This window comes from Lycium barbarum, chromosome 5 (genome assembly GCF_019175385.1).
Source record: "Lycium barbarum isolate Lr01 chromosome 5, ASM1917538v2, whole genome shotgun sequence".
Classification (NCBI taxonomy): domain Eukaryota; kingdom Viridiplantae; phylum Streptophyta; class Magnoliopsida; order Solanales; family Solanaceae; genus Lycium; species Lycium barbarum.
In genome coordinates, this window is record NC_083341.1 from 770,299 (window position 1) to 797,840 (window position 27,542).

At 34.3% G+C, this 27,542-nt stretch overlaps 2 protein-coding genes across 3 annotated transcripts; both read left to right on the forward strand.

Annotated features, from left to right (window-relative positions):
* The first annotated feature begins 3,848 nt into the window (after positions 1-3,848).
* LOC132640020 (GATA transcription factor 8-like) lies at positions 3,849-8,495 on the forward strand. 2 transcript variants are annotated; one of them, XM_060356425.1, is made up of 3 exons: positions 3,849-4,020; positions 5,762-6,024; positions 7,419-8,495. In XM_060356425.1, the coding sequence occupies exons 2-3, from the start codon at positions 5,803-5,805 to the stop codon at positions 8,148-8,150; spliced, it is 954 nt and encodes a 317-aa protein (XP_060212408.1). In that variant the 5' UTR covers positions 3,849-4,020; positions 5,762-5,802; the 3' UTR covers positions 8,151-8,495. The 2 variants fall into 2 exon arrangements, with proteins under 2 accessions (XP_060212408.1, XP_060212409.1); XM_060356426.1 differs by lacking the exon at positions 3,849-4,020 and adding an exon at positions 4,055-4,200.
* A 2,437-nt stretch (positions 8,496-10,932) lies between these two features.
* LOC132640021 (mRNA-decapping enzyme subunit 2) lies at positions 10,933-26,167 on the forward strand. The gene is made up of 8 exons (XM_060356427.1): positions 10,933-11,237; positions 13,143-13,294; positions 13,902-14,029; positions 14,676-14,771; positions 22,694-22,846; positions 24,371-24,474; positions 24,552-24,619; positions 25,725-26,167. The coding sequence occupies exons 1-8, from the start codon at positions 11,158-11,160 to the stop codon at positions 25,907-25,909; spliced, it is 966 nt and encodes a 321-aa protein (XP_060212410.1). The 5' UTR covers positions 10,933-11,157; the 3' UTR covers positions 25,910-26,167.
* Positions 26,168-27,542: the final 1,375 nt, after the last annotated feature.

A 27,542-nucleotide genomic window follows, 5' to 3' on the forward strand; every position in this document is an offset into this window, starting at 1 on the left:
ATGTGAATGATAATATAAAATTGCATGTCTAACAACAACTCAATATGTCTCATTCAAATTACAAAAAATTCCGATTGAAAACAACTAAGAAGCTTAATTTGCTGCTAAGATTATGGTTAACAATTACATCCCAAAAGAATTGGTAAAGCTTGTACAAAAAATTTAAATTTTTTAAAAAGAAATTGAAACCATATTTACGAGTGATCGGAAATAATCAATGACATGATCAATATAAAATTTTGAATTGAATTGAGGGTGTGAACACCTACTATTTTAAACTCGAGCGATATAATTTGCAGTTATCACTATAAAGAGTAAAATTCTGAATTCACCTTAAATCGATAAAATAACAAATAGGTATGATCCCACAAGTGAGGTCTGGGAGAGAATGAGGTGTACGATAGACATTTCCCTTACCTTAATATATTGATAAAAAAATAATTTAAAATTAACATGGTCATAATAATAATAAAAATCTTGCGATATGTGTTTTTTTTTTTATTACACATATGAACGATGTACCTATTTGAAATTTATTTCTTGAATGCATGTAACCCCGTGTGCTGAACCCCCTTTTCCTGAACATGACTTCATTGTCAATTGACATATAATTCTTCTATTTATTCTTTCACAGTACATACTTTCACTAAATTAAATAGAAAAGAAATTCTTATTGTACTACTGAGAATTATGCAAAGGCTACAAAACTACTATAAGGAAATATTTTTCGCACTAGTTCAGGGATTTTAAAGTGATAAAAATTAGTTTAAACTTACTTTTGTTGGAATATTCGTAAGTCGGATGGTTTTGAAGTGACAAAAATAGTTTAGTGATTTTCGTAGAAAAAACGAAAGATGAATTATTTTAAAGTGATAAAACTAATTTAGCAGCTTTTATAGAAAAAGAAAATGTAAGTGGGATCACCATTTGGACTTTGCAACTAATAATACTGCAAGTAGATTAATAAGGAGCCGTTTGGACATGTTTGAAACCACGATTTTAAACAATGATTTAAAATCATATTTGGACATATAATTTCGATATATTAAGTTGTATTTTCTTTTATAGACATAAAAACTTCACAAGTTGTGAAAACTATCAAAACATTCTCAATTCTTATACAATCTTATCAAATGAGCAAGTCATAGTTCATAACAAAATTAATACGCTACTAGAACACCCTTTTAAAAAATACAACATCAATTGATCAAATTTTAGTTCAATAAAAACGAAAACTTAACATGAATAGTAATGTAACTACTCTTTAACATAATCCTCCCACATGGTAGAGATTAATGAGGTTGGTAAATAGTTGGTGGAGTAATTGTTAAAAATATTTACCAACTTATGGGTCTTTTTTTAATAAAATATAAACTTATGGTCAAGTTTTATATTTAAAATTTTTGAAATCTTAAATCATGCCTTTTTGGATGATTTAGGATTTCAAACCATGATTTAAAACTATGAGATGAAATGCATATCTAAACGCTGATTTCATCTTATGATTATAAATCATGATTTCAAAATGCATGTCCAAACGCCAATTACTTGATTTTAGATAAGTATGCTTATTTGCTAGAGGTCATTATGTTTGTTAGAGTACAAGGGTACCCCAACTACTTGATTACTTATCTTTGAAGAGAAGTTTTGATTATGGCAATCATTTGGTTTTATAGTTTTTTCCATTGCTACTCAGTACCAAAAAAAAAAAGTAAAAAAAAAAAAGAGAAGAAGAAGAGGTACGTACAAACTCTGTTATTAAATAGTTTGCTAATGTTATTTTTGATAATTTGTCGTTAATACGTCATTGGATAAGATAAGTGATAACTTTTACTACAATTTAGTAGTAGAAGTTATCCATAGCTAATTCATATTCTTTTTTATGATCTCTCTATTAATTTCTTTAATATATATATATATATATATATATATATGTGTGTGTGTTTTTTTCTTCTCTTGTTTACGTACATGTGTGGTTTGATATCTCTTTTTTGTTTAAGAATTTTACCATATGCCTAGCAACCTATCACTTGTATATCTTTTGAGGATTTCTTTCAATATTATTAGTCTAAACTACATTTAACTACTACTCTTCCATTTGTTAATCACACACAAGAAAAAAAAAATATAAACTTAAAATAGTGCACCACGGCCTTTTTTTTTTTTGGGCAAAAACAATACAAAATGAACGTTATTTATTACTTTATGAAAAGTAGAGTCTTTTGGGAAGTGATTCTATGAGTGCAATCCAAGTTAGAAAAAAGGGAAAGCATGCATCATGAGACCCATTTTCTTTTCCCTTTTTTCTTGCAAAACAGAAGTTTTTATTATTACTTTTGATTGAACAGATTTAATTTTATTTAATTACAATTTAGTAAAATATATTATCACATCTTTCCTTTTTGTCTGCGCTCTTCTGTGTGTTAAGTAAATTTTAAAATTTTTGATACTCGATTGAGTATTTTTGGATCTAAACTATTTTAAATATTCTGAATATAGAAGTGTTTTGATTTTTTAGAGAAAAAATCATGGAAATATCAAACTATCACTTATAAATTTAAGTTATCACTGGATTTGGCATAGCGATTATGTCTTGATTCATCTTACATTTTTTTTCAGAATTTTTACTAAATATTCTCTATAAGAAACTTCTATACGGGTAATACAACTTTAAGATTGTAAAAAAAGATATGTTACATTAATAGTTAAATACGCTATAAAAGCAAAGTGGCAAAAACAGGCAACTGAGTATCCTACTTTTCCTTTTCATCTTTGATGAAAATCTACGAAAAGCAACCAAATATACATTATAGCTAAAAGCACATATAGAGATACGCGTCATTTATCTACAGAGATATGAATTTAAGCTATATATAATGTATCAAATATTTTATACTACATTGTAATTTAATATGTAAGTAGTTACCATTTTTACGAGATTATCAATTAGTAATGCTTATCATAAAAACTTGATAGATTGTTCTAAGTTATCAATAAGTAGTCAATAGACAAAGTCAATAATTATTTTTTTACGTCGATATACAATTTTCGTTCAGAGGAGTGATACTATGATTTACTGAAAGTATAAGAATGAAACGAGATAGATTAAAAATTGTATGGAAGGAAGCTCGAAAAACCCAGACTTAACAAAAAAAATAGGATAGAACGTAAAAAAAAAATCATAGTAAGTAATATCCACTAACAATAAAATGAATATAAATAATTAAAAGTGGTAAAAGATTGCTTACTTGTCGTTAAAGTCATCCAAGAGGAGAACATACACACATAGAAGTGCAAGTAAAAATCACCTATTTGTAACGGCTACTATTGAAGATTACAAATACATTATTTGCTGAAAGTCAATAATGTGACTATTATTCATATCTAGAAAAAGGCAAATAAACGTGCAGATTTTTTAGTAAATGAATGCCAAATACATGAAAAAGATTTGGTAGTATATAGAAAGATGCGATAAATGACATGGAGTTTTTGCTCAAGAAATATAACTCACGAAAGATTTTAAGTATAGTTAGAATATTAATATCATTTGTTTCAATATTTTCTGAATGCAATTGTGAAATGTTATTAAAGAGAATATATGATATAACATAACATGAAAGATCAATTTTACGGCGAATGACTATTATAGAGAGGTCTGATCATAGTTTCATTATAACTTTTCAATTAACCAAAACAAAAGTAGAAAAAAAAAGTTTTTGAACAAAAAAAAAAAAAAAGAGTGTGTTGGGGGTGGGGGGATTGGGTGTGGGACCCAATGGTGCTGCAATGAGAAGTGTATGGAAGGAAGGGAGTTAAGGGGTGAGACTTAAACATGACGACAATGGAAGGGGGTGAGGTGAGTGACACTTAAAATATACAGCTAGCAATTTTAATACACAATTCTCTTACCAACCCATCAATCACTCTCCCTCCTGCTTCTATACTTCTCCTTTTAAACTTTCTTCATTCTCATTTTTCCTAAACCCCTCCATATTCCTTCTACTAGCTAGTTTCTTCAAGGTACCTATTATTCATTCATTCATAAATATGTAATCTTCTTTTGTTGCAATGGTTTTGTCTTTTTTTTTTTTTTTTTGTGTTCATTGTATCATGTATGTTTAGTGTTGCTTTCTTGTTCTTCATTCCATTTCCCGTATTCTTTAAAACCCCTTCATATCTCTTCTAGCTAGTTTCTTCAAGGTACATATCATTCATTCATTCATTCATTCATTCATTTTTCTCTGTTTGTTATAGCACTTATTCATAAAAAAAAGGTGATCTTTTTTTGTGGATGTTGCAAAGATTTTTGTTTCTTTTTTTCTTTTTGGGGTTCAGTTTTATTTTGAGGCTATTGTGTGTTTAGTGCTGTTTTCTTGTTTTTCATTCCATTTCCCAATTTCTTCAAAACCACTTCACCTACTAATGTTTTGAAGGTACATATTATTCATTCAATTCATTTTTCTATGTAGTCATCCATAAAAATGTACCTAGTCTTTTTTTTTGTGTGTGTGTTTTTGCTTTTAAGGTACATATATTTCATAAAAATGTAGTCTTTAAGCCTTTAAAGTACATGTATTTCATTCAAGTCCAGTTAATCCATCCTAGTTCAAATGGAGTACTTTTTTTTCTTGTGAGTGTTGCAAAGTTTTTGTCCTTTTTTTGTTTTCCTTTCTTTTTAAGGCTACTCTATGGTTACTGTTGTTTTCTTGTTCATTCAATTTCCCAACTTCTCCACTTGTTAAGTTCTTTTTCTACTAGTTTCTTGAAGGTTCAACATTATTCATTTAAAAAACATATAGTTTTTTTCTTTTTTCTTTTTGGGTGTTTACTTTTGTCTTCTTTAAGGTACATGCTATGGATTAGTACATTTTTTCTTGTGGGTACTTCAAAGTTTTTGTCTTTTTTTGGTTTCATTTTCTCTGAGGGTCAGTATTGTCTGGTTACACTGTTGCTTTTTTTTTTTTTTTTGCTTCACTGTTTCCTTCATTCACTTTCTCAGTGATTAGGAAAATTCTGCAGTTTCCTTGGGAGTTGAGCCCTGAAATTACACTGTTTCCTAAGATAAATAAAGTACTAGCATAGAATAATTTCATTTTGTATGTTTGATTACTACTAAGAAAAGAGAGGGAAATACAAAAATGAACTTCAAGTTTCTCTCTTGTTTGTTTGGTTCATAAACAGATAAGCATAGAGGAAAAGGTTGAGTCTTATTTTATTGTGTGTTGCTTCAAATGAACCAATAAAATTTGATTTTTAGACATATCTAGGCATAAAGTTTCAAATGTTATACATTTGTGACAATAATGGTCTACAAATTCTTGCATGCTTAAGGTTTCTTCTTAAATTTTCATTATGGTCTTCAATTTTTTATTTTTTCTTAAAGAAACAAAATTTTCTTGCAAATTTCTATGTGTCGGTGCACTCAGTGTGAATTCTGCATATTTCCCAAATCTTCTTTTTAAAATAAATTTCTTTATAATCCCACTCTACAAGAATCTTGATAAATGTTATTTTTAGATTGACAAAATTCCAAAAAAAATTCAACCTTTTTCTTATAAAATGTGCCACGCACCATTTTTGACACCTTGGCTCCAGCTTGAGTACATTGTGTAGTTTTGGCCCCTACCCTTCACATTAAATGTCATTTTTGTCCTTAAACTGTGCATAAATATACTGTAGCTATCATTTCTTGGTTAATTGAAAGTTGATGAAATTTCTTTTTGAGTGGTAGTTGTTAATAGTCTTGTGTTATTTTTTGCAGGTAATAGTTTTTTAGAGTAGAAAATAATCAAGAAAGTATAAATGGGGCCAAATGTGGTGGATGAAATTGATTGTGGTAGCTTTTTTGACCACATTGATGATTTGATTGAATTCCCTCTTGAGAATGAAAATGTTGGCCTAAGTTCCACTGATTGCAAAGATTTTCCAAGTATTTGGAATAACCCGTTGCCAGATTCCGATTCCCTTTTCTCCGGTAGCCACCGGAATTCTGCCTCCGACCTCTCAGCCGAGCTCTCAGTTCCGGTGAGTATTTTATGTCTGTCGCTATTATCAGTGTATATAACTTAAATATATACTTAAATTCGTATTTAATGAGAAATGGTCAAAGTTTAAGTGATTGATGTGGGGTCTAATTATATTTTTCTCTCTCATCATGTGATTAGATGTAAAGATTTAAATATGTTTTGGTTAGTGAATGATTAAGTTAATGTTTCATGATTGGAGAGATTAGCTCTTTAATGGGGATTTAATGATGATTCGTTGATGGATTATTATACAGTCTTGTTGGTATCTGTTTGCCAGCTGGGCTGTCGGTGCTAAAGAAGTACAAGACATTTTATTTTGTTTTCTATAGTAGTACTGATATTGTTGAGAGTTTGGACTGGTGCTATAGCACATATGCTGAAGTGATCTTTTTTGCCATATTAGTGGTGACTAATCTGGACTTTGCGCGTCGTAGGGCCCACTAAAGGAAGAAACGTGCAATACTAGGAGTTCCTCAGTTTCCTAGGCTCGAACCTGTAACCACTTGTTAGGGGTGAAGGGAATACCACACATATGCTAAAGTCAATTTTTCCATATTAGTGGTGACTAATCTGGATTTTGCACATCGTAGGGCCCACACTAAAGGGAAAAACACCCAATACTAGGAGTTTCTCCGCCTCCCGAGCTTGAACCTTCACCCTCTGGTTAAGAGTGAAGGGAATACCACACATATGTTAAGTCATTTTTTCGTGACTACACATTGTAGGGCCCACTAAAGGGAAAAACGCTCCATACCAGGAGTTTTTCCATTTTCAGGGCTTTAACTCAAGACCTCTAGTTAAGGCGTAAAGGCAAAGAGAATATTGTTTATCCACCACACTCATTAATGGTTAGCCATATGATATATACTTGCTCAGAGCAATTAATGGCTCTGAGGTGTTTCCCTCATGGTCCAGTCTTTTTCAACTTCCATCCCTTGCCATCATCATAAATGACTACATAACAACATTCAATTTGCACCAACAAAATTGTGCTAACTATGAGCAAAATTGAACCAACATTCTATTGAGAGTTCACTCATCATAGAAAGGGACATTGTATCTACTAAGTGATGTTTGGCATACTATTCTTGCTTTACTGTTAATTTGCACGTACAGTCACACCTCTCTATAACAACCATCCTCTATAGCAACATTTCACTATAACAATCATGTAGATGTGGAACCGATCTTTCATGTTATGTGCTATACTATAATACTTCTTTATAACAGCATTTCGCTATAGCAGTCACAAAATGTCCGATCAAACTATGTTGTTATAGAGAGGTTTGACTGTAGAGTGTCATAAACCAACACATAGTCATGCTTGAGTTTGATATCATATACTACAACTCTGAACTCTTTGTCTGATATATTTGTTATCTTGTTTTACAGTATGAGGATATAGTCCAGCTTGAATGGCTTTCAACATTTGTGGAGGATTCTTTCTCCAGCGGGGGATTGACGCTAGGGAAAGAAAACATTCCTGTTGACAAAGAGCCATCAACCCAAGGCAAGTTCCAGACATCTAGTCCCGTGTCTGTGCTTGAAAGCAGCAGCAGCAGCACTAGCTCGTCCTTTTCCAGCTCGGGAGAAAAAGCTTTACCCCTTAGTCCGTGCCACCGGGGTCCACAACGTGCTCGGACCAAGCGTTCTCGCCCAACAACTTTCAATCCCTTGCCAGTATTTGTTGCATCAGAGAATTTCGCGGAGTCTCCCATGAAAAAGATTCTGACGAAACCGGCTGCTGCCCCGGAACAGAAAAAGAAAAAGAAGATCAAATTCTCTATTCCTCTTGCTCCGAACGAGACAAATCAGAACCCGGTGGCACAACAAGCAGTTAGGAAATGCCAGCATTGCGAGATAACAAAGACTCCTCAATGGAGGGCAGGTCCAATGGGACCGAAAACTCTATGCAACGCTTGTGGTGTTCGTTACAAGTCAGGACGACTCTTCCCTGAATATCGGCCAGCTGCTAGCCCTACATTCATTCCATCAATTCACTCAAACTCTCACAAGAAGGTTCTTGAAATGCGAACCAACATCATCCCGGACAACAATGCCATAGCCAGTATCCAACTGGAGGTCAACCCGAGCAACGAGTCGGTCAAGGAGGAGCCCAAGTGAATGAAAAGAAGCAGAGAACAGTTTCCTAGTCATAGTCTTATAGTCCTTGTCATATAGTTCTTAGTGTTATTTGCCTAGTGTTTTTTTTCAATTTCTTCATTGTTCTTCTTGTATAGGGATGTAATATGGAGATAGGAAAAAAATAGATGATCATATTTTAGGAGATTAGATTTAAGGGCTAAGCATTAGTATTACTTAAGTTTCCTTTATAGTTAAAGAACAGTTTGGGTCAGTGTTGGTCTTGTTAGATGTTTAAAGCTTTTATTCTTGTCCTTGAGATAAGGAATCCTTTTTGCAGTTTATTTGTTATCAGGCAATTCTGAAATAGTAATGGTTTATTTTAAATTTTTGTAATAAAATTTAGTCAATTTAATTGCTGAATCAAATTTTAGTACTTAACGTTAATTGCCTAACACTTTACCACGAATCAAAATGTCACAAGTTTAAACCTTAACTACTCAATCGGATTCAGTACTTAACATTATTTATGATAAAAAATGAATGCAAAGTGCAAGTTATCTAGCGCCATACCATGAATCACATTATCAAAATGTCACTGATTTAAACCTTACCATAGGGTCAAATTTTAATGTCTAACGTTATTTTATAATTAGAAAATAAATGCAAGTTGCAACGTGAACAATAGTGTACAAGTTTAAACTTCAATTGCTCAATCAGATCTTGATACTTAACGTTAATTATGATATAGAAAGGAAAGTAAATTGTCTGTCTTCTTCATATGACAAATCAAAGTGTCACAAATTTAAATTTTTAACTATTCAATCAGGGTTAGTACTTAACATTAATTACGATTAGAAAGGAATACAGATCGCAAATTATTTGACATCATTCCATGATTCACAGTGTCACGATTTTTTTATCTTAATTGCTCAATCGGATTTTAATACCTAACATTAATCATTCGATTAAAAAGATGAACGTAACTTGCAACGCTAATCATATTATCACAAGTTGAAACATTAATTGCTCAAACGGGTTTTAGTACTGGTCAATCAGATTTTAATACTTAACGTAATTATCATTAAAAGAGGAAAGCAAATTGCCTAATGTCATATGACGAATCAAAATGTCACAAGTTTACATCTTAACAATCTACTCGGATTTAGTACTTAACATTAATTATGATAAAAAATTAATACAAATCATAAGTCATCTGGCGTCATACCATAAATCCGAGTATCACCTGATAAGTATCATAACTGGACAATCGAATTTTAATACTTAACGTTACTTATAATCCCGATTATATAACAAGATTATGATCTTGGTTATAACGCTAGGACGAGGATCATGTCATTTTGAACGAAATGACCCCTAACTATTTAATAGGATTTTAATAACTAACGTTAACTATTATTAAAAAAACAAACGCAAGTCGCACGCGAATCGTAGTGTTACGAGTTTAAACATTAGTTACTCAATCACATTTCACTAATTATCGTTAAATAAAGAGATAATGGTAAAACACATATTTCAAGTATCACTTTTCTCTGAGTTTTTTACCTGAACTATCAGGTGTTTGCGTTTTCCATCTAAACTATCAGGTGTTTGCGTTTCCCATCTAAACTATCACTAACTATTTATCAAAACGCACTCCGACTGGTATCTAATGGTGTGTGGTGCATCACCTCTTTCTTTTTCGGTTAAAAAATATGTCAAATGACACTCCGCGCAGATAATCAAAGGAATTAATTAGATAATTAAAAAAACTAAGAGATAATGGTCAGAACAAATACTCCCTCTGTCTCAATTTACGTGATATAGTTTGACTGGGCATGAAGTTTAAGAAATAAATGAAAGACTTTTAAATCTTGGAGTCTAAAATAAGCCAAAAATATTTATGTGATTGTAGATTATCTCGTTAAGCGTAAAAGTTAAAGTTTAAAGTTAATTTATTGCCAAATAAGGATATGTATCATTCTTTTTGGAACAAACTAAAAAAGAAAGTGTATCACATAAATTGGGACAGAAGGAGTATGAAGTATCACTTTTTTGCGAGGTCCAGCACCAACAGATAATAGTCAAGGTGTGTTTTGATAAGTAGTTAGTAATAGTTCAGATAGGAAAACACAAACACTTGATAGTTCAGGTGTGTATCGATAGATAGCAGGTGGTTTCAAACCATGTTTGAATATACAATTCGGATATTTTAAGTTCTATTTTCTCTTATAGACATAAAAACCCCACAAATTGTGAAAACTATCAGAACATTCTCAATTCTTATACAATCTTATCAAATGAGCAAGTCATAGTTCATAACAAAATTAGTACACTACTAGAAGACCTTTCTAAAAAATACAACATCAATTAATCACACTTTAGTTCAATAAAAACGAAAATTTAACATGAATAGTAATGTAACTACTCTTTAACATAATCCTCCAACATAAATTAAAGGCCGGTAGACATAAATAAAGGTTGGTGAAAGTTAATGAAATTGATAAATGACTGATGGGGGTAATTGTTAAAATTATCTACCAACTTATGAGTCTTTTTTTATAAAATATTAAGTTATGAGTTAAATTTTATATTTAAAAAAATTAAAACCATAATTTCAAACCATGAGTGAAAATGCTGGTTCGGGATCATGATTTCAAATCATAAATTGAAAACTCATGAACGCCTGCTTAGATATTTCAAATATGAAACTAACCAAAAAAAAAAAAAAGAAAAAAATAGTAAATGATTTTAAAAAAAGAGAAAAAAAGTAAATAAAAAAATAATAAAGTTCCGAAAATACCCCCACCATCATCACAATCACTTTAGTGGAATTTCAACAGGGACCAAAAAGAGGGAAAAATCAGGAGGAAGAGCTTAATTGAAGAAGAAGAAGAACAAAGCTCTTTCCTCTTGAACTTCACTCTCTTTCCATATATATATATATATATATGTATGCGTACAAAAATACGTAGTAAGTATATGTATATATACGTACGTGAAAATATCTCAGATCGAAGTTAGGGTTAGGGTTTTAGATTTTAAAAAAATGTCAGGACTTCCTAGATCTTCTAGCGCTCCTTCTAAAAATGGACTTCCTCCTCAGGAACTCCTTGACGATCTTTGCAGGTACTTTTTCGCCTTGTATTTTTCTACTGATTTTTTTATCTACTTGTAGTCATAAGTTCAAAATTTAGATTTCTCCTGTTGTAATTTTCAGTTATTCAAGCTATTTTTGGATTTGTCTGTGTAATAGTGTACTTGTAGCGCTAATAAGTTCAAAATTTAGATTTCTCCTGTTGTATTGTTTAGTGATTTAGACTAATTTTCATGATTAGTATTGATTCAAGTTTATTTTTGTCTACTTGTAGTCATAAGTTCCAAAATTTTACGTTATGCTCTTTATGTGATTTTGCGTCCTTCATTTTCGCTTTTTCCTGGTGTATTTTGTAGCGATTTAGACTAATTTTCGTGATTTAAGTAATTTTATAGTTTCATTGCGGGTACATTTTCGCTTTTTTCGTGTTTTATTGATGTATTTCTTAGTGATTGTAACTAATTTTGTTGATTAGTAGTGATTTAAGCTAATTTTTGTGTACTTGTAGTCATGAGTTCAAAATTTAGCTTTTTTTCCTGTTGTATTTTGTAGTGATTTAGACTAATTTTCGTGATTAGTAGTGATTTAAGTAATTTTATAGTTTCATTGCAGGTACATTTTCGCTTTTTTCGTGTTTTATTGATGTATTTCTTAGTGATTCAAGCTAATTTTTGTGTACTTGTAGTCATGAGTTCAAAATTTAGCTTTTTTCCTGTTGTATTTTGTAGTGATTTAGACTAATTTTCGTGATTAGTAGTGATTCAAGCTGTTCTTGGATTTGATTGTGAAATAGTGTACCTGCAGCACTCATAAGTTCAAAATTTAGCGTTTTCCTGTTGTAGTTTCTAGTGATTTAGACCATTTTTTCATGATTAGTAGTGGTTCAAGCTATTTTTGTGTACTTGTGTTGTAGTCATGAGTTCCAAAATTTTGCGTTATGCTCTTTATGTGATTTTGGGTTACGCTTTTTCCAGGTGTATGTTGTAAGTGATTTAGACTAATTTTATTAGCTAGTAGTGATTTATTTTTTGGATTTGCCTGGGAAATAGTGTACTTGTAGCGCTCATAAGTTTGAAATTTAGCGATTTTCTGTTGTAATTTTCAGTGATTGAAGCTATTTCTTTTAAGTATGATTCAAGCTATTGATTTGGATTTGGCTGTGAGATAGTGTACTTGTAGCGCTCATAAGTTCAAAATTTAGCCTTTTTCTGTTGTAATTTTCAGTGATTCAAGCTGATTTTCTTGATAAGTAGTGATTCAAACTATTTTTTTTGGGTTTGACTGTGAAATAACGTACTTGTAGTGCTTATAAGTTTGAAATTGAGATTTTAATTAGTGTTAAACTTTGACTAGGAGAGTTTCCCAAAGAATAGTGGTCATAAAATTGGATAAAAGAGGACGGCTGCGCTAGTTTAATGACACCGTGAAAGATCGTTTAACTATGGTTGATTCGATAAAGAATGAAATGGACCTGAATCGCGCGTAATTGACATAGAGGATTCTCACAAATGGTGTGGGTTAATGATGGATGAGGTTGAATAAAGGAATGAATAGATATTCTATTCTACTTGAGTATTTTGTGCCGTCTTAAATATTATTGTCTTTAAACTCTTTCTTCTGCAGTTGCATCGCTACTAATTCAGTTGATTTAGATAGGTTAATGTTGTGAGTTATAGACATAGTTCTCGTATTCTGACGAAATAATTTATGTTACTCATTAGTGAATTCCATTTGTCAATATTATAAACACCGTAAGTCTTAAGCAAATTTGAGGTCTGTCCTGGCATATCGCGTTTTCTATTTCATCTTCAATTTCTTGAAGTTGTTTGTATTAGCTTGTGATATTGTTGACTTTCTTTGGTTAATGGTAGAAAATTGTGAGGTTATGCATTTGGTATGTCCTTCTTTGATTAATGTGTTCTATTTCTTTGACGCAGTCGGTTTGTATTGAATGTGCCAAAAGAAGATCAGCAATCATTTGAGAGGATTTTGTTTCTTGTGGAGTACGCGCATTGGTTTTATGAAGACAATACTGTAGAAAATAATCCGTCATTGAAGTCTTTCACTCTGAAGGAATTTACTTCCTTAAGTATCCTTTGATGATAAAACCTAGGTCTATAATTATTTAAATGCAGAGAGTACTATATCGATCTTGCGGCAACTTACCTCTTTCATTGAGATTTTCATGTTTTACTCCTTCGAACTTGAATGCCCTCTCCCCTTGTCTTTTGCATGCATGTAAATTTTCCACTTGGACTTGCTTTTGACACATTAGATCATAAAGTATGTCTTTGATATTAGTGATCCAAAAATAAAAAAAGGTGGGGTTGGGGGATCTTTGATATTGCTTTGTTCTCCATAGTTATAGTCTCATCATTATATGTACTTCTTTCTTATTTTCTACATGTTCGTTTTTGGGCCAAGGGTTTAGATGTTTCTCTTAGTTGGGGCTGAGTGTTATGTTTGTATTCGTTCTTGTTTAACTTTGCTTTGAGACCTCCTTGAACCTGCAAAATATTCATATAGACTGGAAATATAAAATTTTGAGAAGGAATTTATACTGAAATTTTAAGGTGGACATATAATATAGGGTCACTGTTTCTGACTCTCATAAGTTGCTATGCTTACTTTTAAGTTGGCTTGTGTATCTGTGGATGAGCATATGAGCATTCCGCTTTTCCTTAATCCATTAACAGTGTTCAACAGTTGTGATGTTTTAAAACCATATGTTCCTCACATAGACGACATATTCAAGGACTTCACCTCTTACAAGGTTCGAGTTCCTGTAACTGGGGCCATCATCCTTGATGAGACTTTTGAACGGGTAAGTTTCGTTTGCATCAAAAGCAGCATATTCAAGTTCCCTGTCCTTAAGGGGATAACTCATATCTTTATCATATTACTGTTACCATATAAAAAAAAAGTATCTTTATCAGATTCTTTTAGGTGATTGGTGCTCTACATTATGTGCTTTATTGAGCTTGTTACCTTTTAGGACCTATATTCATGTATGACCCAATGAATAATATGTTACTGGAACTCAAAACATTGTTGCCTTGACTTTTTGAGGACCTACGTTCATTTTATTAGAGTCATTTTTCTCTCCTTTTTCTATTTATTCTTATGATTATCCTCACTTTGAGCATATATGTCGTGCTATCAACTTTTTGAGGACCTATGTTCATTTATCTATAGTCATTTCTATCTCGTTTTCCTTTTTTTCTATTTATTCTTATGACTATCCTCAATTTCCCACATAGTGGGAATCTACTGGGTATGTTGTTGTTGATTATCCTTAAGTTAAGCATATATGTAGTGGGTATGTTGTTGTTGTTGTTGTTGTTGATTATCCTCAATTTAAGCATATATGTAGTGCTATCTATGAAATTAAATAGATGCGTGTCCTTGTAGTCCTTTATGCCTCTTTCTTAAAGACATTAGATCTCATTGATTATTTATGTCAAATGCAGTGCTTGCTAGTAAAAGGATGGAAGGGTTCAAGTTGGAGTTTTCCACGTGGGAAAAAGAACAAGGATGAAGAGGACCACAGTTGTGCAGTTAGAGAGGTATGCATTTCTCTTTACTTATATAGTGCTCCAATTGACATTAAAGATCTCATGAAAATGCTTGTGGAAGTCCCTTTCAAGGTCTCAAGTTCGAAACCCACTGGGTGCATACAATTTCTGAGGGCCATCGGACTGGGGTAAAACCCTGAATTACCCGTGGTGCACTTGCGGGAAACTCCTTGCCAAGGGCCTGTGCACTCCCGGGATTAGTCGGGGCTCAAAGAGACCCGGACACCCGGTGCTTAATCAAAAAAAAAATGCTTGTGGAAGTGTAAAATGGTTCCAGGGTGTGGCCTAGTGGTCAATGAAGTGGGTTGAGAACCATGAGGTCTCAGGTTCAAATCCTTGCTGAGACAAAAACGCTAAGTGATTCTTCTTACCTTTAAAAAAAAAAATACTAAGTGATTCTTTTCATCCGTCTTAAGTCCTAACCTTGGTGGACAGAGCTACCTGATATCTGTTGTTGGTGGGAGGTAGCAAGTATCCTGTGGAATTAGTCGAGGTGCGCACAAGTTTGGCCTCGACACCACGATTATCAATTTTTTTGGCGGGAGCCATGTTTATTTGGATAAATTGCTTTTTTCCTTGATAGAATAATAATGTTCATTAAAAGAGGGAGAGACGTGCCTGTAGACAAGGAGTATGCTAAAAACAGAAAACTTTACAAAAATACATGGTTTTTTACAAAAGACGTCAAATCTTCTATACATGTAGAAACCTCATGGGTGCACCAAAAAGAAATAAGGGATAGAGGCTATTCCTCAAAGTGTTTAAAATCTTTCTCTACTCCCTCAAAAGTTTTCCTATTTCTCTCTCTCTCCACAAGGTCTACATACGTTTTAGAGAAGCCATATCCCATGCCTTTAGTCTTCTCCTTCATCTTCTATAGGCCCAGCTAAACATTATGTTTTTCGTAGTAGGGGAAAGGGAATAGCTTAAAGTGTTACCTCGTATCATATGATTGTTGCTTTGTTAGAATCTGGTGCAGATGCAAGATGGTTCTTTTCTTTATTAAGTAAGAAGGTAAAAAACCACATTGCATGCGTTATAGCTCACAAACGTCAAAAAGAGGGAGTGATAGAATAGTTTAGAGTTTTGCCTTGAGCACACGTGTTATAAGTCACAATTGTTAAAAAATTGAAAAAAGGAATAGCTTGGAGTTTTACTTTGTGTTTATGCGCTTGCTGCTTCATTGGAATCCGTCGCCGACACTGTGGTTTTTTTCTACTAGTATCTATTAGTAATAAAGTATAAATTAAAAATTATGTGTTGTAGCCCACTATTGTCAAAATGAGAGAAAAAAAGACTAGTTTAGAGTTTTACCTTGTTTTTATGAGCTTCTTGTTTCGTCAGAATATGTTGTTGATGCAATATGATCTTTACTTTATTAAGTACTTTCTTAATAAAGTAAAAAACCCACATTGCATGTGTTATAGACCATAATGTCATGTCCTTAGTCTTAATCTAGGCGCATGTGCGACACTTGACAACCTGCTCACAATCTTGCTATGCCAAGTCAGCCAAGATTACTACACTCAAGATCGTTAAGAGAATGCGAGATATGAAAGACGAGAAATTTGCTAAAGGAAGGTTTTATAGTAGAGAGAACTTAATTGATTTTGCTTCGATGCTTTTGTCAATGAATGACCCCTATTTATACTAGTCATCTAGGGCCTAGTGAGTAAATGATACTTGTTGTAGAAGTCCTTAATATTTACAAGATAAGGGCTTCCTCTAGAACTCTGTACAAGGCTAGAAAGTTCCAAGGACTTTCCTAGCAAATCCATTGAGTTCTAGGGTCTTTCAAGGGAAATTCCATATTTATCTAGAATCTTTCCATAATTGCTAGCCTTTCTCTTATGTAAGCATCCCACATGGCAAAATTGTGTTCCGAGGGGAACCTAGGTGGTATGATGATGTGGCGGGTCATCACACTCTCCCCACCTAATGTTGCGAGGACAGCGGGGCAATTCTGCTGCATAAACTCCCGATTCTTGGCTTTGAATTGCCACAAGTCTTCATATTGCTCTCATGTGGCCTCCTCTAGTGCTTGCCCCTTCCAATGGATGAGGAACATGGCAGTTGCTTTTGTCTTTGTTTTCGCCTAGTCAATGATAGCCTTAATCTCTCGATCCAGTGATGCGGTGATAGTAATAAGTGTGAGATTCGCCCAGCCCCTACTCGAATCATCATTGTCTTCATGGTATGGCTTAAGCACGCTGACACCGAAGATAGGGTAAATTTTAAGATGTGATGGCATGTCAAGCTTGCTGCTTGTATGAGATCTTTCCCACCTTGACAAGGATCTTAAAAGCCCCCTCGTATTTGTGAATCAAATTTTGGTGCATGCATATCAACGCCTTGAACTGTCTCGGGTTAAACTTCACCATGACCATGTCCACAATTCTATAGTCCATGGGACAACGTTTGTAGTCTCTTCATCTGCTTAGCTGCCTTGTCCAAGTAGGACTTAGCAATATTGAGCTGCTTCTCCCAACCGTTAGCCATATGATAAGTGCCCAAACTCATTCCCTCGAACGCGGCCGGTAATGAATGTGGAGTTTGCGGCTGTTGGCCCATGGCTAGCTCAAATGGTGCCTGCCCCATGGACTATGTCCAAAAGCTTTGCCTAATCCTTCTGATGCGCGCTCACATAATGCCTCAAGTAGCACTCCCCTAAGGCATTGACCCGCTCCGTCTGTCCATCCGTCTGCGGGTGGAAACTAGTAGAGAAGTGCAGCTCCGTGCCAAGGATGCCAAATAACTCTCTCCAAAAGTTTCTAGTAAAGCAAGGGTCTCAGTCACTAATGATATGTGTTGGGGTGGTGGCAATTGACTTGAGCCTTGGGGTGCTCCCTTTCAAGGTCTCAAAGTTCGAAACCCGCTGGGTGCAAACAATTTCTGAGGGCCATCGGACTGGGGAAACCCTGAATTACCCGTGGTGCACTTGCGGGAAACTCCTTGCCGAGGGCCTGTGCACCCCCGGGATTAGTCGGGTCTCAAAGAGACTCGGACACCCGGCGCTAATCAAAAAAAAATAAAATGATATGTGTTGGTTGGTAAGCCCCAGTGCTTCACCACATTCTTAAAGAATAGCTTGGCGACTTCTGGTGAGGCAGGCATGAAAGTTGCATACTTGAAAAATCTGTCCACGAACTTATCCCAAAAAAAAAAAAAAAAACATTCTGTCCGCGACCACCATAATAGTGCCTTAACCATCAGACTTTTACGTAAGAGGAAGGCTAGCAATTATGGGAAGATTCTAGAGAAATATGGGAATTTCCCTTGAAAGACTTAGAAATCTATGGATTTACTAGAAAAGTCCTTGTAACTTTCTAGCCTTGTAGAGAGTTTCTAGAGGAAGTTCTTATCTTGGAAATATTAAGGATTTCTACAATTATTATTTACCCACTAGGCCCTAGATGACTAGTATAAATGAGAGGTTCATTGGTAAATGCATCAATCAAGTTCTCTCTAATATAAAAGCTTCCTTTAGCAAATTTCTCGTCTTTCTTATCTAGCATTCCCTTAGCAATCTTGAGTGTAGTAATTTAGATTTTAGGCTGACTTGGCATAGCAAGGTCATGAGAAACTTGTCAAGTGTTGCACGTGCCCTTAGTTTAAGACTAAAAGTGTGACAATGTGGTATCAAAGCAAAGGTTGTGACTAACGAGGGAGAATTCTCATTAATGCAATAATTAATTTGCCTGGGTTTATGCTCATTAAAATAAACTTTAAAGGAGAATTCTTTTTACTGGCCAATTTTTTGTTTTCTAATGGTCAATTTCAGCCTTCTAAACCATTGCAAACGCAGTGTATTTTTTCTATTAAGCACTCTCCCAGTACAGTAAAAGACCACATTGTATGTGTTATAGCCCACAATTGTCAAAAAAGAGGGATGAAGGAATTACTTAGAGTTTTGTTTCGTGTTTATATACTTGTTGCTTCGTTCTGATAATATGGTTTTTTACTTTATTAATTACTATCTTAATAAAAGTAAAAAACTGATGTGTTATAGCCTTTAATTGTCAAAAGAGGGGAAAGGAATAACATAGGTTTTTTATCGTGTCTATGAGCTTGCTGCTTCGTTGGAATCTGTTGCAGATGCATTGTGGTTTTATACTTTATTTAGTGCTCTTAATAAAATTAAAGCCACATTGCATGTGTTATAACTCACACTCCTCAAAAGGAGGGAACAGTGGAATAGTTTATAGTTTTGCCTCGTATAAAGCACACATGTGTTATAGCCCACTGTTATGGATCTTGAGCCTAATTCAACCCCAAAAGCTAGCTCAAGAGTTGAGTATTGCCCAAAGCCATATTAAAGAGACTACCCATCCATTATATGGCCAATGTGGGACTCTTCAAGTTGTCAAATTGTGCTTTGATGCTTCGTTGGAATGCTTTGCAGACGTAGTGTGATTTTTAACTTTAGTAGGTACTCTCTTAATAAAGTAAAAAATCATGTGTTATAGCCTGCCATCGTTAAAAAGAGGGGAAAAAGAATAGCTGAAAGTTTTACCTCGTTTTTATGTGTTTGTTGCTTCAATGGAATTTGTTGTATACGCATTGTGATTTTTTACAGTATTAATTACTCTATTAATAATTTAAAACTAACATTGTATATGCTACAGCCCACAATCGTCAAAAATAGGGAAACAAGGAATAACTTAGAGTTTTGCCTCGGGTTAAGCACGCATGTGTTATAGCCCAGAATTGTCAAAAATAAATAGCTTAACAATGTGGTTTTTTACTTTATTAAGTTCTCTCTTAATAAAATAAAAAACCATGTGTTATAACCCACAGTCGTCAAAAAGAGGGAAAACGGGTATAGCTTAAAATTTTACCTCGTGTCTGCGCTTGTTGTTATGTTGAAATCCTGCTGATGCAATGTGTTTTTTTACTTTATTAAGTGCTCTTTTAATAAATTAAAAAACAACATTGCATATGTTATAGCACACAATTGTCAAAGAGAGGGAAAAAAGGAATAGCATAGAGTTTTGTCAAGTAAGCATGTGTGTTAGCACACAATTGTCAAAAAGAGGAAACAGAGGAATAGCTTAGGATTTTTCTTTGTGTTTATCTGCTTGATGCTTCGTTGGAAACCATTGCTGATGCGATGAGATTTTTTACTTTATTAAGTACTCTCTTAATAAAGTAAAAAATCATGTGTTATAGCCCACAATAGTCAAAAAGAGGGAAAAGAGGAATAGTTTAAATTTTTGCCTCGTGTCTATGTGCTTGCTTCTTCATTGCAATCTGTTGCAGACGTAATGTGGTTTTCTACATTATTAAGTATTCTATTAATAATGTAAAAAAATGACATTGCATGTATTATATCCTACAATCATCAAAAATAGGGAAACAAAGAAGAGCTTAGAGTTTTGCCTCGTGTCAAGCTCACGTGTTACCCATAATTGTTGAAAAGAATGAAAAAGAAATAACTTAACTTTTGCCTCTTGTTTGTGTTCGATGCTTCGTTGCAGACAGAGTGTGGTTTTCTACTTTATTAAGTACTCTCGTAATAGACAAAGAAGCCATGTGTCTACAACGATTGTCAAAAAGAGGAAAAATAAAAATAACTTGAAATTTTACCTCTGACCGTGTGCTTGTTACTTCAGTGAGATTTGTTGCAGATGCAATGTGATTTTTTACTTTATGAAGTATTCTATTAATGATGTAAAAATTAACATTGCACGTGTTATGCTCACAATCATCAAAAATTGGGAAAAAGGAATAGCTTAGAGTTTTGCCTTGTCTCAAGCACGCATGTGTTAGAGCCCATAATTGTCAAAAGAGGGAAAAAACGGAATACCTTAGCATTTTTGCCTCATATTTATGTGCTTGATGATTTGTTGGAATCCGTTGCAGACGCAATGTGTGTTTTTACTTTATTAAGTACTCTTTTAGTAAAGTAAAAAAAAAAAAAACAATGTGTTATAGCCCGCAATAGTCAAAAAGAGGAAAAATAGGAGTAGCCTAGAGTTTAGAGTTTTACCTCCTGTCTATGTGGCGGTTGCTTTTTTTGAACCCATTGTAGACCCAATTAGTTTTTTTTACTTCATTAAGTACTCTCTTAACAAGCAAATGCCACATTGCATGTGTTATAGTCCATAATTGTCAAAAAAGAGGGTAAAAAAGAATAGCCTAGAGTTGGTCTCGTGTCAAAGCACGCATGTGTTATAGCCCCCATTATATGATTGATGCTTCGTTGCAATTGCATGCGCAATGTGGATTTTTACTTTATTAGGTACTCTTTTAATAAAGTAAAAATCATGTGTTATAGCTCACAGTCGTCAAAAAGAGAGAAAAATAATAGCTTAGAGTTTTACCTCATGTCATATGCTAATTGCTTTGTTGGAATCCACTGCAGAAGCAATGTTATTTTTTAATCAATTAAGTACTATCCGCTTTAGGTTTTTATTTTTTTATTTTTTTTTAAAGACTTTATTAAGTACTATCTTAATAGAGTAAAAAATCATATGCTATAGCCCACAATTGTCAAAACGAGCGAAAAAATAATAGCTTAGAGTTTTACCTCGTTTCTATGAGCTTGTTGCTTCGTCGAATGTAGATGCTAATTTTTACTTTATTAATTACTTTCTTAATAAAGTAAACCACATAACATGTGTTATAGCCCAATTGCCAATATGAGATAACGAAAGGAATAACCTAAGAGTTTTACCTTGTCTCTATGCGTTTGTTTCTTCACTGGAATCCGTTGCAGACACTGTGTAAATTTTTGCTTTATTAAGTACTCTCTTAATAAAGTAAAAAACCACATTGTATGTGTTGAAGGCAGCCCGGTGCACGCGGGGTCCGATGAAGGGGCGGACCACATTGTATGTGTTAATAGCCCACAATTGTCAAAAATAGGGATATACGGGAATGGTTTAGAGTTTTGCCTCGTGTCAAAGCACGCGTGTTATAGCCCACCATTGTAGAAAAGGTGGTAAAACGTATAGCAGGAGTTTTGCCTCATATTTATGTGCTTGATGCTTCATTGGAATCCGTTGCAGACATAATGTGACTTTTTAATTTTATGAAGTACTCTTTTAATAAAGTAAAAATCCACGTGTTATAGCCCACAATGTCAAAAGGAGGGAAAAAATGAATAGCTTAGAGTTTTACCTCATGTTTATGTGCTTGTCGCTTTGTTGGAATCTGTTGCAGACACAATATGGTTTTTACTTTATTAAGTACTCTCTTAGTATGCAAAAAACCACATTGCATGTGTTATAGCTGATAATTGTCAAAAAAGGAATAGCTTAGAGTTGTCTCATGTCAGGGCAAGTATGTGTTTTAGCCCATAATTGTGGAAAAGAGAGGAAAAAATAGCTTAGAGTTTTGCCTTGCGTTATGTGCTTGATGCTTCGTTGGAATTGCAAAGGTAACGTTGTTTTTTACTTTACTAAGTACTCCTTAGCAGTGTCTAGAAAAGCGACGAGGGCCCGCTTCACTAAGACGAGAAGCGAGAAACCAATGGTCCCCTTTTTGAAGTGACGCGCCAGTTAATACAAAAATAGTTAAAATATTAAATTTGCATTTCTGAATAACCAAAACCGCAATAGCAATACATATTAGGCAAAAATAATTAAGTTATTAATTATTATGCAATTAAAACTGAAAAGAAAAATGAAATAGTTGAGTTTAGGTTCTTACTCTTCTCTGATTTAATAAGTTGGTACTGGATCTGACTGCTTTCGATGGAAGACTTTGACTGTTGTGAAATCTTGGTGGGTTTATACGTAGTTGATAAGATTATCCTCTGAGGAGCTTGCCCCAGCAGCTTATTCCTTCTTTCTTTCTGGGTTCCCTCGCCCTTTTTTTGGACACCTAACTTAAGTTACCATGCATGGTTTATCTTTCTGCAATGCTCAATTTGGCTCAACTTTCTAAATTATGCTCTGTAATGGATGCAGGTATTGGAGGAAACAGGATTTGATGTCTCGAAATTTCTTCAGAAAGATCAATTCCTTGAAATGACTTTTGGACAGCAAAGAGTGCGGCTTTACATTATAGCTGGAGTGAAAGAGGATACATCATTTGCCCCACAAACCAAAAAGGAAATTAGTGTAAGTGAAAATACTTTGTCAAAGAGCCCGTTTTGATTGGCTTATAAGTTGTTTTCAGCTTTTTTGAGTGTTTGGCTAGCCAGCTTATAAGCCATTTTGTGCTTAAAATAAGCCCAAAAAAATAATTGGGCCCGTTTGGCTTAGCTTATCTAAAGCAGCTTATAAGCTGAAAACAGCTTATAAGCCAAAAAAAATAAGTTGGGCTATATTTTTTTTTTTTTTTTTTGGGACTTATAAGCTGTTTTCAGCTTATAATCTGCTTTTTTTAAGCCCATCCAAACAGGCTCAAAGTGAAAAACTTCGAAAGGCGATTAATATTTCAAAACACTCCCGTGAAAGTCAAAGTCATTCATCAAAATCCTTTTCTTGTGTGAAAGCTAAAATTCCTTTGCTTACTGTTTTTAACAGACGGAGGTATGCTGTCCCCGCTAAAAGAAAATCTTGCTAAATTTGAATTACTGGATGGTCTATTAGTACACCCTCTTTACGAATGGCAGTAGTCATTTGCTTGCCTTTGTTGACTTTAAGATTATGTATAACAGTTTTGTTTTTAAAAGCCCATGTTAATAGATGATTTCTGAGCTTATTACCTTACTTTGTATGACTGGGTAGAGCGGGAGATTTCTATGGAATTTTACTTGCCATTGAACTTCATATTTATCAGTATCATATGTCATGTAAAATGGTTTAGTGATGAGCCGTGAATAAGATTATATTATGTATGGTGTGTTGTGCTGATACATTTTAGCTGGATGTTTCTTAAGCCATTATTTGTTTGGACATGCAGTGTTAAAACTTTATTTTGGTTTGGCGGGGGGGAGGGGGGAGTTTAATTGAGTTGCTATCGATTTCAAAAGATATGCTGACTTTGCTCTCATGGATTGAGCATGAAGTTGATACTTTAGATGCTATCTATAATGACCATTTTGTTTGGTTGAGGCCTTTAGAATCTTTTTGAAAGTAAATTATTGTAACATGCCCATACTTTCTTGCTCTCCCATTTGTTAACATTGATGATCATTCTCTACACACAAGAGTGCATCCTTGCATGCAAACATGTCTATGTGTTCTTACTTCACATATTATGTGGAGCTGGCATGTGAGATTCACTTAGGACCCGTTGGGCCATAAAAACTATATCACCTTTTTCCGGAATAAATTCACGTTATTTGAAAATCTTTGTTTGGTCATGAAAATTTCAAATCCAACTTGACGTTGTATTTCAAATTTGGAAAACAACTTATAACCTATTTTCCAATTCACTTTTCACTTTTGAAGTTGTATTTAAGTACATTCAACCATGAACATTTTTCCAAATATTCTTTGCATAAAGTATAACCAAAAACCAACTCTGTTTTCAACTGCAACTCCATAAATTTCAAATAAAGTGAAAAGTATTTGGAATCTATGGTCAAATGCCTACTTAGTCCTACATATGTAAAGTTCATTTTCAATTATGAGTGTACGACTGTGACTGCTTCTTTTGTGAGTGCTAAAATTTGGAGGTTTGCACTTTGAATTTAGGAAATTGCATGGCAAAGACTGGATGAACTTTCACCAGCAAGTAACGATGTCATATCTCGTGGGATGACCGGCCTCAAGCTCTACATGGTTTCTCCATTTTTAACGTGAGTGAAATGCTTATTTTGTAAACCTGGAGGATGTCCTTTGTTTCTTTGCTAATGATTCTTAATACTTCGCAAAGATCTTTGCGATCATGGATTTCAGCACATCAGCCTCCTGTAGCACCTAGATTGGATAGACCTTCAAGAGGTGCGGTCTCTTTTTCTTCATTTCTGCAAATCCTCTCTTCTCTACTAGCTAACACCTTATCTTGCACGTTTATTTCTGTCTTGACTGTTGTTTGAACTGGATTACGTGTCCTCCAGAAACTAGCTTAATGAAGTTCCAATTTACTTAGTGAAAACCAAGTGGGTTGGACTAGAATGCCTGCCAATTTATTTTTCTCCCACTTGAGTTGAGTAATCTTATTTTACTGCAGATTACTTGTATATCTAACATCAAGATAAAGTGGAAACTTTACTCTTTGCATCAAACTATGAGACAGTAAGGTAATTAAGATGATGCTCTAAGTAAGCATTTCAAACATTAAAAAATAATTTGGTCCATATTAAGGGTAAGGTGGGTCTCCCGCCTTTCAGTCCCTTGGCCCTTCTCTTTGGTTAAGTGCATCTATCTGAATCTCTGCCTCCCTCCACTTCCACCCTCAAAGAAAAGAGGGGTAAGGGGGGACTACTCATTTCTCCTTTTGGTTGTTTGGTCTTAACAATCACAAACCGATAACTACTTTGCATAACTGATCCAATTTTCCTCTCCACAAAGCCCCCAAAAGCTCCTCTGCCATTTTATTTATTGGTAAAGGATATCCGAGGTAGGACTAGTTTATATGATTCAGTGTTGATGGTCGAGGAGAATCTCCTCTCCCCTCTTTTTTCGTGTGAGGCGTCTTGTGAGATCATGGTATATTTTATTGAAGATGACTTCATGGGGGACCCCTGAGATGTAATAAGTAGAGGGAAGGTGCACCAGTTCTGCTTCAATGACACTTCTAAGCTCTTTTGCTGCCCTCTAACCGAATCAAATGAGATTGATATAATGTTGAATATTCTCCTTCCAACTTTGCCCTGAAGAAAAAAGTTGGTAATCGTGATAGTTACCTCAATACCTTGTATTAGCTATAGAAAGAAAAGCTCAATCAGCATTTTATTAAAAGGAGGAGCCTGCTATGGAGGGGCTGCATTACAATTGTCCGTGGAAGTTTTAACGTTAATAATTTTCATTTAACGTCTTGTGATTATAGGATGCTTGAACATTTTATTAAATTAGCTAGCTTATAAGGTTTAGTTCTTTTATGTAGGATTAAGTGTGTGGAATGCAAAGAATAGCTCTACCGGAAGCAGCTCAGTCGTACCTGAGATTCAATTGAACAAACCTGCAGTTGATGCACGTCCCCCAGACACAGGTCCTGGTAAAAGCTTCAGAAACTTCCGGTTTGACACTGCTTCAATATATCGTGCAATGGAAGCTGGTTTCTCTTCTTGAAGTGTAGAGTGTAGTTATGGTTAATTGTCAAGTTTTGTGTGCACATATTTTGTTTAGCTCCAGTCATCACTACATCAGTCATTTACAAAATCTAGGACTCTTCGTGTTAATCCTGCTTAGACAAGTTCATAGTTTTGTGGCTGTTCTGTTCACGTTCAGGTTTGGGATGTATGTATAGTATGTATGTACAGGAACCTTGTATTGAATAGTGACCATGTTCTTTAGTTAATGCAGAAACACTCCTTTTATTTTGTATCAGTATCATATTTTTTTGTTTCTTCTTGAGCAATGAAGGTTCTTGCACGGAGCCCTTAAACTGAAGTTATGTAATTTTGGATTTGGCAAATTTCGTATATTATTTGATCTTTCAGCAAATATCTTGGAAGAGTTTTCTTTGAATTGTAGGAAGGCTTGTCAAACAAGTTTGTTAATTGGATCCAAAGCTCGGAGGTGGTGAATCTGGTTGCTGCCTTGTGTGGCATATACAAGGTTAGTACCACTTTCTATATACAATTATTACATGAAATCTGTAGTCATGAAATTGAAATATTTCTAAAGATAGCTAAAATGAAAATCTTATTGATCAATGTCTTCTATGCTAAAAACTGTTTGATAATTTCCCCTTACATTGCAAGTGTTCAAAGGATGAAACCTGGAGGGCAGTTCAATTATTTGAAGCCACGATCCACTTAGTGATATTGTGCTTCAATGTGTTATAGCCCACAGTATCCTCAAAAGGAGGGAAAGAAGAGATTAGCTTAGAGTTTTGTCTCATGTCTATGAGGGTTGTTGCTTCGTTGGAATCCGTTGCAGATGCAATGTTGTTTTTTACTCTCTTAATGAAGTAAAAACAACATTCATGTGGTATTAGCACACTCGTCAAAACGAGAAAAAAGGAATAGCTTAGAGTTTTGCCTCGTGTGAAGCATACATATGTGATAGCTCTCTATTGCAGACACAATGTGACTTCTTACTTTATTCGGCAGTTTCTTAATAAAATAATAAATCACGTGTAGTAGCCCACCATCGTCAAAAATGGGGAAAAGAAATAACTTAGATTTTTACCTCGTGTCAAAAATTCAAGTGTCTCATAGTCGTCAAAAAGAGGGGGAAAAAAATTGCTTAAAGAGTTTTGCATTGTATAAAAAACGCATGTTCTATACACCAAGGATGCCACAAAAAGGGAAAAAGGAATAACTTAGAATTTTGCCTCTCGTCAAAAATCCATGTGTGCCCACGATTGTCAAAAAAGGGGAAAATAGATTTTAGAGTTTTTTGTCGTATTTATAAGCTTGTTATTTTGTTGGAATCCGCTGCAGAGGCAGTCTGATTTTTACTTTATTAGGTACTCTCTTGATACTTGATAGAGTAAAAGATCATGTGGCATAGCCCACAATCGTGTAAAGAGGGGGAAAAAAGGAGCAGCGTAAGTTTTGCCTCTTTGTCAAAAACGCATGTGTTATAGCCCAGGATGGTCAAAAAGAGAGAAAACACAAAAATAAATAGCTCAGAGTTTTTTGGAATCGGACTCCGGCGTCCGATTGGCCTGAAAATTGGCGGGTCCATCACTAACGGCCTGGTGATTCATGCTAATTGTTTTGCAATGAATAACTTCAATTTTGAGGTTTTAGGG